The sequence below is a fragment of the Argentina silus genome (genome assembly GCF_951799395.1).
Source record: "Argentina silus genome assembly, chromosome: 14".
Classification (NCBI taxonomy): domain Eukaryota; kingdom Metazoa; phylum Chordata; class Actinopteri; order Argentiniformes; family Argentinidae; genus Argentina; species Argentina silus.
In genome coordinates this window covers 20,528,438-20,538,437 of record NC_139668.1, presented here as the reverse complement: position 1 = coordinate 20,538,437, position 10,000 = coordinate 20,528,438, and the positions used below count along the sequence as shown (strand labels likewise).

The window sequence follows — 10,000 nt, the reverse complement described above, 5'->3', positions numbered from 1 at the left end:
TGTGTGTGTGTGTGTGTGTGTGTGTGTCTGGTGAGTGTGTGTGTGTGTGTGTGTGTGTGTGCGCGTCTGCCTGTGTGTGCGTGTGTGTGTATGTGTATGTGTGTGTGTGGTGTGTGTGTGTGTCTCACGTCTATGACGTTGGCGCTGCTGTCCAGGTGCTTGTACAGGTCCGACAGAACCTCCCTCAGCTTCTTCATGTTCTTCTTGTTGGGCTGCAGCAACATGGCCTGGAAGTTCACTGGCAGACCGTACCTACACACACACACACACACACACACACACACACACACACACACACACACACACACACACACACACACACACACACACACACACACACACACACACACACACACACACACCACACACACACCACACACACACCAGGTTACCATCACACCAGGGGAGGCTGGCGGATGTAGATATCGGAGGCTGGGGAGGCATGGTATCACATGTTTTATACCGTTCCTCATTCCATTCCATGCATTACACTGAGCCCATCCTCCGATTTCTACCTCCACCAGCCTCCCCCAGCCTCTTCTGTATCAAAGCTATAACACACACAAATGACACATGAATGAGATGAAGGAGAAAGAAGGAGAAGAGGAGGAGAGGAGAGAAGAGGAGGACAGGAGAGAAGAGAGAAGAGGAGGAGAGAAGAGGAGGAGAGAAGAGGAGGAGAGGAGAGAAGAGAGGAGAGAGAAGAGAGAAGAGGAGGAGAGAAGAGGAGGAGAGGAGGAGAGAAGAGGAGGAGAGAAGAGGAGGAGAGAAGAGGAGGAGAGAAGAGGAGGAGAGGAGGAGAGAAGAGGAGGAGAGAAGAGGAGGAGAGAAGAGGAGGAGAGAAGAGGAGGGGAGGAGAGGAGGAGAGGAGAGGAGGAGAGGAGGGAGAAGGAGAAGAGGAGAAGAAGAGGAGAAGAAGAGGAGGGAAAATGAGAGAAAAGAGGAGTAGAGGAGGAGAAGGAGAAGTTAGAAGAGAAGAGAAAAGTTAGGTCAAAGGTTAAAGTGGTCTAGGTTGTGTTCATGGTTCACCTGAGAACCGACTCCACAAACACTCTGAGGGCCTTGATGTGGATCCAGGCGATGAAGGCTTCACTGAAGTTGACCTTCAGCCATCGAACCAGAGGACCCTGAGAGACAGGGAGACAGGGAGACAGGGAGACAGGGAGACAGGCCACTTTTTAGTACATTTTAGGGACTGGAATTAATGTATGTGATGTCTACTGATGCTACATAGAGTGTTTTCGACAGGAAAAGTTGGTTCTCACTCAACCAACAAGACAAAGATCTCCGTGGTGTATTTAGTAACCAGGGTATTTTCAGGTGGAAGCAGGGTTGCCATGGTGAACATACAAACTGTTTCTTCTTGTCGGTGGAGAGACGTGTCATCTCCTCCTTGTCGGCCTTCATCTCCTCCTCGTTGTACTGGAAGTCACGCACCGTGAACCTAACACACACACACACACACACACACACACACACACACACACGCACACGCACACGCACACGCACACGCACGCACGTACACACACACACGCACACGCACGCACGTACACACACACACACACACACACACACGCACACGCACACGCACGCACGTACACACACACACGCACGCACGTACACACACACACACACACACGCACACGCACGCACACACACACACGCACGCACACGCACACACACACGCACACGCACGCACATACACGCACACGCACACACACACACACACACACACACGCATGAACAGACACACGCATGAACAGACACACGCACGCACGTACACACACACACGCACACACTTCAAGTTTAAATAGAGTGGTTGTCAAGTGCCTGTTCATGTTTACAACAGACTGTTATTGTTATTACACCAGAGAAATCAGCCAATGATGACACTTGAATCATGTGATGACAGACAGATACAGACAGACTGACAGACAGACAGGTAAACAGACAGACTGACAGACAGACAGGTAAACAGACAGGTAGTCGTACTTGTTTTCCCTGGCCTTGTGTTTGAAGTCATCGATGGCCTTCCTGAAGAGAGTCACACTGAAGAGACCGCTGTCATGGTCCTCAAACAGCAGGCTGCGGGACAGACAGACAGACAGACAGACAGACAGACATTATTAGAATTGATACATATGCTCATCATTATTCTGTCCTTGCACCACAGCTTGGTTTCATATTCAACCGTGCTCAGCCAGAGGGCAGAAACCTTCCATACTCCAGGCAACTGGAAAAATGAAAAGCAACCTAAAAGCTCAAATTAAAAATGAGGTGTGAAATCTCCTGTAGACAGTCTAATGATTTGTGGGAGTTGTAGTTCTCCTGTAGACAGTCTAATGATTTGTGGGAGTTGGAGTTCTTCTGTAGAGAGATTGTAGTACTTACTTGGTGGACCGCGGCACCACCATCTCAGCCAGGGACTCATACGTCTGCTGCCAGTCTCCATAGCCCGTCCTGGGGGAACAGGAACCTCAAGGTCACCTCTAATTGGTCCTCAGGCTTGCTACATTCACCTCTGATTGGTCCTCAGGCCTGCTACATTCACCTCTGATTGGTCCTCAGGCCTACTACATTCACCTCTGATTGGTCCTCAGGCCTGCTACATTCACCTCTGATTGGTCCTCAGGCCTACTACATTCATTCACTCAGTCTGACAATATCTAAAGATGCTGAACATTGTTGAACATCAGAAAAACAACAAATCAGGCAATTCAAGGGCTTTCTAAATCTAAAGCATAAACGTCCACTAATTATACTGATCTAGTGGTGATTTGATACCTAACATAATTAACCTCAAAAAAGTATGTTATCTCGTTTTCTATTCAATTTAAACCAGAGAAATACCCTATGAATGAGTACAGGCTAAAGGGTGGTGGAGGATGTTGCCTCTAGGGGTGCTTTTGAGCTAAAAGGGGTCCCCTAAATAGTCAGAAATAACGGCCCAGAAATGATCTCATTGGTCAAAAAGCGGTACGACTCCCAATGCCCATGAGAAAAAGCTTATTTGGTCAAAAATATGTACGCTTAAAACTAAGGAGTGTATAGTTAAACTAAGGAGTGTAGTTAAACTAAGGAGTGTATAGTTAAACTAAGGAGTGTATAGTTAAACTAAGGAGTGTAGTTAAACTAAGGAGTGTAGTTAAACTAAGGAGTGTATAGTTAAACTAAGGAGTGTGTAGTTAAACTAAGGAGTGTATAGTTAAACTAAGGAGTGTAGTTAAACTAAGGAGTGTGTAGTTAAACTAAGGAGTGTGTAGTTTAATGAGGCATGAAACTGATAGATATTATATATGTTCTAAGTATGATATCCATACAGACATGAGGTAAAGACTTGGACATTAAACGTCCGTAGTTCATGTGTAAAGATGGCTGAGCCTACTTGGGGACGACCACCAGCATGGTGACCAGGTACTCTGACTCCAGGATGAAATCCTCCTTCTTCACAATGTCGGCCAGACTCCTCGTCAACAAGCTCCCCCTGGTGGACAAAACACACATGGGTTATTACTATTATTATTACTATTATTATCTCTTTTTTTGATAGATCAGCTTTAAAAAAATAAAATCTAATGTTAATTCTATTCGATAGCATTGCTTACATGGCTTATTTTTACTTCCTTTGGGTATAACGATAAAGAGACAGAAAATGTTACAAAGTAGATTCCGACTCAGAGTCACAGGACATTGTAGGCGAAGAGGACTATCTGAGAACATCACATTCAGAGTACGACATCAGCAACACTCAGGTAGTCTACTAAAGGCTAACCTCGTCCCCAGCACAGCCTAATAACAACGACTCAAACCTGGCCTTAGTGGGAGTGAATTTACTATGACTATGGTTACTATTATTGGTATATATGGTTACTGATTATTACTATGGGTTTTTTTATTATTTGATTTCAACCAATCACACGGCTGCGAGGCGTGGCTCTGAATCAGAAACGTGTGGTGGTCAAGAACTGGGGGGGCGGGGCTGTGGGAGATGATTGATGTGAGGTAAGGCCAATGGCTGTGCGCCATCTGTTTTCAGCGCTCTTTCTATTGGCTAGATGAAGGCCAAGTTTGGCGCGTTGGTCCACCAGACCTTTCCCACATTTGGGGCGGAAGTGTCTGGGAACGGGTATAATTAAAACAGACCAGGTCTCCTCCCCATCACCACTCACACCAGGGGAGGCCGGTGGAGGTAGAAATCGGAGGACCGGCTCACTGTAATGCATGGAGCTGAAGGAGGAACGGACTCACGCGTTCTTCCTCTCCAGGTTCTGGAGATTTCCTTTCAGGTTGTTGTAGGCCGAGGCTCTGGACTTCAGGTCGTTGTCGATCTGGCTCACCTGCTGTGGGACACACACACACACGGGGGGGGGGGGGGGGGTCAGGGGATCTGGCTCACCTGCTGCAAACAGGGACGAGGAAGGGGGGTCTGGGGAGGCTGATGGAGGTAGAAATTGGAGGACGGCTCATTGTAACAATGAGCCTGTCCTCCGATTTCTACCTCCAACAGCCTCCCCTGGTCCAATCCTCTCAGACAGTGGACCACCCTGGTACCTTGGAGATGATCTCTGAGATGTTCTTCAGGGACTGTTTGATGGGGTACTTGGCCATGTCCCACTGGAACCTGGTGATGTATGTGACCAGGTCCACTAGGAGGGAAGGAACCACAACACAGACATCAATAATCACACCCAGAGACGCAGGGTTCTCCCCAGGGTTCTCCTCAGGGTTCTCCCCAGGGTTCTCCCCAGGGTTCTCCCCAGTGTATACAGTGTGGCGCTGGACTGTATCATCAAAACCCAACTCTTGTTTATTCATGTCAACATGTGAGAAAACCCACTGAATCCACTAAGGGACATCAGAACACTCTCACTTCCTGTGAAAAACCTAGCCTTAAAAAGGGGCAATCTGGGATTGGTGCTTCCGTTTTTGGACTTTTAAATTAATTCTATATAACCTAGGTTCTTGAAGAATATAACTTATAAATGCCTCATGAGCTTAGTTCATCTGTCTGACCCCGTCAGACCCCAACATATGACCTTGTTTTACTCATTACTAAATGTAAACAAACACTGTATAGCTTCAAAACATGGTTTAACATAGTCAGTCCTTGCATGCATTTCTCCAGGTCCATCCTTCAGCTGTTTACCAAAACAAAGTGGTGGGGAACCCGCTTTGCTGTTGTTTGAATTCCAGATTGCCCCTTTAGCTGTGTCCCTGCCAGTGGTCCCTCACCTCCGTTAGCCAGAAGGTTCTCCTGGACCTTGTCTCTGCTGTCCTCCAGGACATCAGCCATGTACTGGGCCACCTTCTTCACCACACTGGACCAGAACACACACACACACACACACACACACACACACACACACACACACACACACACAGGCGCACACACACATGGTCAGGATGACTGTGAGACATTCCTCATGTTAGTGAGCTAGGGTGGTGGTCCTAAGGCCTAACAGGGTGGTGGTCCTAAGGCCTAACAGGGTGGTGGTCATAAGGTCTAACAGGGTGGTGGTCCTAAGGCCTAACAGGGTGGTGGTCCTAAGGTCTAACAGGGTGGTGGTCATAAGGTCTAACAGGGTGGTGGTCCTAAGGCCTAACAGGGTGGTGGTCCTAAGGTCTAACAGGGTGGTGGTCATAAGGTCTAACAGGGTGGTGGTCCTAAGGCCTAACAGGGTGGTGGTCCTAAGGTCTAACAGGGTGGTGGTCATAAGGTCTAACAGGGTGGTGGTCCTAAGGCCTAACAGACATGTGCATGTACAGCAGTGGAGGCTGGCGGAGGTAGAAATCGGAGGACGGGCTCGTTGTCATGCATGGAACAGTATGGAACCTCTGTGGAGTCTTACCTCTCAACAAAAGAGTCAAGCTTGGCCATCTCATCAGACAGGCCCACCAACACATCCAGGGTTCCCACCTGGTAGACAAGAGCACAAAGGTCAACACCCCCGACCTCACACACACACACACACCACACACACACACGCACGCACACACACACACACACACACACTCACACACACACACACACACACACACACGCACGCTCACACACACTCACACACACTCCTTTCCTACTGTAGGTGAAAGCAACACGTGTGTGTGTGTGTGTGTGTGTGTGTGTGTGTGTGTGTGTGTGTGTGTGGTGTCTGTATGTGTGTGTGTGTGGTGTAGGTGTGTGTGTGTGTGGTGTAGGTGTGTGTGTGTATGTATGTGTGTGGTGTCTGTGTGTGTGTGTGTGTGTGTGTGTGTGTGTGTGTGTGTGTGTGTGGTGTAGGTGTGTGTGTGTGTGTGGTGTGTGTGTGTATGTATGTGTGTGGTGTCTGTGTGTGTGTGTGTGTGTGTGTGTGTGTGTGTGTGTGTGTGTGTGTGTGTGTGTGTGTGTACCTTGAGGTCTGGGATGTTGAACTTGCTGTTGGTAGACAGGGTGTTGCTACGTGTGGTTGCGACCATCATCTTGTCCCATGTCTGCTGACAGGTCTTCTCTCCCGGGGCTGAGATCAGCCAGAACTCCATCTCTACTGCAGACAGACAGACAGACAGACAGACAGACAGACAGACAGACAGACAGACAGACAGGCAGACAGGCAGACAGGCAGAGACACAATTACATTATTTTTTTTACATTTTGTTATCCAAAGCGACTTACAACAAGTATGTTTGTTTAAGTAAGTGAATCATCTGTACATCATCAGTCCCCATAACAGCTAATCTATGCTAGGACCAGGGCCCGCTGGCAGTCACAATGCTAATTGTTTTCTTATTAACAGTAGAGGAACTGTACAGGGGGGTCGTGGGGGTGAAGAGGTCTCTAGGGTTAGGGTTAGTACAGGGGGGTAGTGGGGATGAAGAGGTCTCTAGGGTTAGGGTTAGTACAGGGGGGTAGTGGGGATGAAGAGGTCTCTAGGGTTAGGGTTAGGGTTAGTACAGGGGGGTAGTGGGGGTGGGTTGGGGTTAGGTCTTCATGTTATCTCTTAAAGTAATTTAATCACTGATATGACATGACCTCTCATCTCAACACCTGTGTGTGTGTGTGTGTCTTACCTCTCAACAAAAGAGTCTAGCAGACAGACAGGAAGAAAGACAGACAGGTAGACAGACAGACAGGTAGTCCACTCAGCCGCTGAGAGATGGGGGAGAAAAGACATGGTGTTATTCTAAAAGGAGGCCATTTTACAACGATAGCCATTCATAGTGGTAGTTGGTATCGGAATAGTCAGAGTAGTTGGTATTGGAATAGTCAGAGTAGTTGGTATAGGAATAGTCAGTGTGTTGTGTGAAGAAATGATCTTCCCCAGGTTGTGGGAGGGGACATCTGTGACTGTACGAACACACTATTTACATATTTACACAGACGACCGTTTACTCAGAACCTCACGGCCTCAGAACCTCACGGCCTCACAGCCTCAGAACCTCACGGCCTCAGAACCTCACGGCCTCAGAACCTCACGGCCTCACAGCCTCACGGCCTCACAGCCTCAGAACCTCACAGCCTCACGGCCTCAGGGCCTCACCATGCAAACGACAGAGAGGAGCTCCTTCTCTGAACTGACAATAGTTTTTAAATGTATTTGTCAAGTTCAAAATCATTATTATAAACCACTAGTTTTACTTAATAGCCGCTTATGAATACACAGACAGCAAGACAACAGGGGAGGCTGTTGGAGGCTCGAACCCATCCTCTGATTTCTACCTCCCCCAGCCTCCCCTGGTGTTCTACCTCCTCCAGCCTCCCCTGGTGTTCTACCTCCTCCAGCCTCCCCTGGTGTTCTACCTCCCCCAGCCTCCCCTGGTGTTCTACCTCCCCCAGCCTCCCATGGTGTTCTACCTCCTCCAGCCTCCCCTGGTGTTCTACCTCCCCCAGCCTCCCCTGGTGTTCTACCTCCCCCAGCCTCCCCTGGTGTTCTACCTCCCCCAGCCTCCCCTGGTGTTCTACCTCCCCCAGCCTCCCCTGCAGACACATCAGTTCCACTCAGACCTCCTGTTTTCTCCTCCTGTCTGTTCCACTCAGACCTCCTGTTTTCTCCTCCTGTCTGTTCCACTCAGACCTCCTGTTTTCTCCTCCTGTCTGTTCCACTCAGACCTCCTGTTTTCTCCTCCTGTCTGTTCCACTCAGACCTCCTGTTTTCTCCTCCTGTCTGTTCCACTCAGACCTCCTGTTTTCTCCTCCTGTCTGTTCCACTCAGACCTCCTGTTTTCTCCTCCTGTCTGTTCCACTCAGACCTCCTGTTTTCTCCTCCTGTCTGTTCCACTCAGACCTCCTGTTTTCTCCTCCTGTCTGTTCCACTCAGACCTCCTGTTTTCTCCTCCTGTCTGTTCCACTCAGACCTCCTGTTTTCTCCTCCTGTCTGTTCCACTCAGACCTCCTGTTTTCTCCTCCTGTCTGTTCCACTCAGACCTCCTGTTTTCTCCTCCTGTCTGTTCCACTCAGACCTCCTGTTTTCTCCTCCTGTCTGTTCCACTCAGACCTCCTGTTTTCTCCTCCTGTCTGTTCCACTCAGACCTCCTGTTTTCTCCTCCTGTCTGTTCCACTCAGACCTCCTGTTTTCTCCTCCTGTCTGTTCCACTCAGACCTCCTGTTTTCTCCTCCTGTCTGTTCCACTTCCCTACAGATCAGTCCTTCAGGGTCACGAGCTGCCACGTCACAACCCGTGGAGGAGATTGTGTCATTTGTTGATTTTCAATAAACAGGAGATGTGAAGTTATTCATTTAATGACACTTGAATATTGTTATTGTGTAGGGGAACTAGATAGATCCAGTTTTATTGTCAATTATTGTAAGATATTTATTTATGCACTCCTGAATATCCTATTTTGATGTCATACTATAACATCTAATAGACGTTCTAACTCCCATCTCTGACAGCTTCATCTGGCAGGCTACTGAGGTAGCCAGCTGTGCAGTCACAACATGTCACGACATCAAAACCCTCGGTTTTTAACACTTACCGACTCGACCAACGGGACGGGTGTAGCTCCACAAGGCGTAATACGGTGAAAGTTGTCAGATGTTGCTATGCATTGTTCAGATAGTTAAAGATTTGTAATTCAGAGGTCCTTCGAGTCTGCATCAGAGGCATCACACTCAGAGTCAGCTGATCGGATGCGCAGAAGCGGCTGCGCAGACGGGTTTGTTTTGGTCTGCCTCCGCAGCGCCCTCTGCTGGTCGAGAGGATCTAGTTTGGAATACGAGGTTAAACTTCACCAGACTTACACTCAAGTGTTTTGAGCCTCTACAGCCGCACGTTCTGCTTCCTGTCTGTCAGGAAGTTAGTGATCCACCTGCAGGTTGGCTCAGGCACGCTCAGCTGGGATAGCTTGTCCTGGAGGAGAGCTGGGGCGATGGTGTTGAATGCAGAGCTGAAGTCCACAAACAGGATCCTGGCGTAGGTGCCGGGGGAGTCTAGGTGCTGGAGGATGAAGTGAAGTCCCATGTTGACTGCGTCGTCTACAGACCTGTTGGCTCTGTGGGTGAACTGCAGTGGGTCAAGGAGGGGGTTGGTGATGGCCTTGAGGTGGGTGAGCACGAGGCGCTCAAAGGTCTTCATTACCACAGAGGTCAGGGCGACTGGTCTGTAGTCATTAAGGCCTGTGATCCTCTGCTTTTTGAGAACGGGGATGATGGTGGATGTTTTGAAGCAGGCAGGTACCATGCATTCAGCCAGTGAGGTGTTAAAGATTAATATTATAATATACGCTCACCGGCCACTTTATTAGGTATACCTTGCTAGTACCGGGTTGGACCCCCTTTTGCCTTAAGAACTGCCTTAATTCTTTGTGGCATATTTTAACAAGGTGCTGGAAACATTCCGCAGAGATTTTGGTCCATATTGACATGATAGCATCACGCAGTTGCTGCAGATTTGTCGGCTGCACATCCATGATGCGAATCTCCCGTTCCACCACATCCCAAAGGTGCTCTATTGGATTGAGATCTGGTGACTGTGGAGGCCATTGGAGTACAGTGGAGTACAGTGAACTCAGTGAATTGTCATGTTCA

The 10,000-nt window shown here is 48.7% G+C and overlaps 1 protein-coding gene across 2 annotated transcripts in view; it reads right to left on the bottom strand.

Annotated features, from left to right (window-relative positions):
* Positions 1-9,089, bottom strand: part of LOC310815480 (V-type proton ATPase subunit C 1-A-like) — a 10,269-nt gene extending 1,180 nt beyond the window's left edge. Inside the window, exons 1-13 of one of the 2 annotated variants that reach the window (XM_083685274.1) lie at positions 8,950-9,089; positions 7,045-7,123; positions 6,388-6,521; positions 5,850-5,917; positions 5,233-5,318; positions 4,552-4,646; positions 4,249-4,340; positions 3,386-3,484; positions 2,392-2,460; positions 1,993-2,085; positions 1,351-1,444; positions 1,030-1,127; positions 129-252 (exon numbers count right to left, since the gene is read on the bottom strand). In XM_083685274.1, the coding sequence (XP_083541400.1) occupies positions 129-252; positions 1,030-1,127; positions 1,351-1,444; positions 1,993-2,085; positions 2,392-2,460; positions 3,386-3,484; positions 4,249-4,340; positions 4,552-4,646; positions 5,233-5,318; positions 5,850-5,917; positions 6,388-6,516 (1,047 nt within the window). In that variant the 5' untranslated portion in view covers positions 6,517-6,521; positions 7,045-7,123; positions 8,950-9,089. The remainder of the gene's footprint in view (positions 1-128; positions 253-1,029; positions 1,128-1,350; positions 1,445-1,992; positions 2,086-2,391; positions 2,461-3,385; positions 3,485-4,248; positions 4,341-4,551; positions 4,647-5,232; positions 5,319-5,849; positions 5,918-6,387; positions 6,522-7,044; positions 7,124-8,949) is intronic. The other variant, XM_083685275.1, reaches the window with a different exon arrangement.
* Between the last annotated feature and the right edge of the window lie 911 nt (positions 9,090-10,000).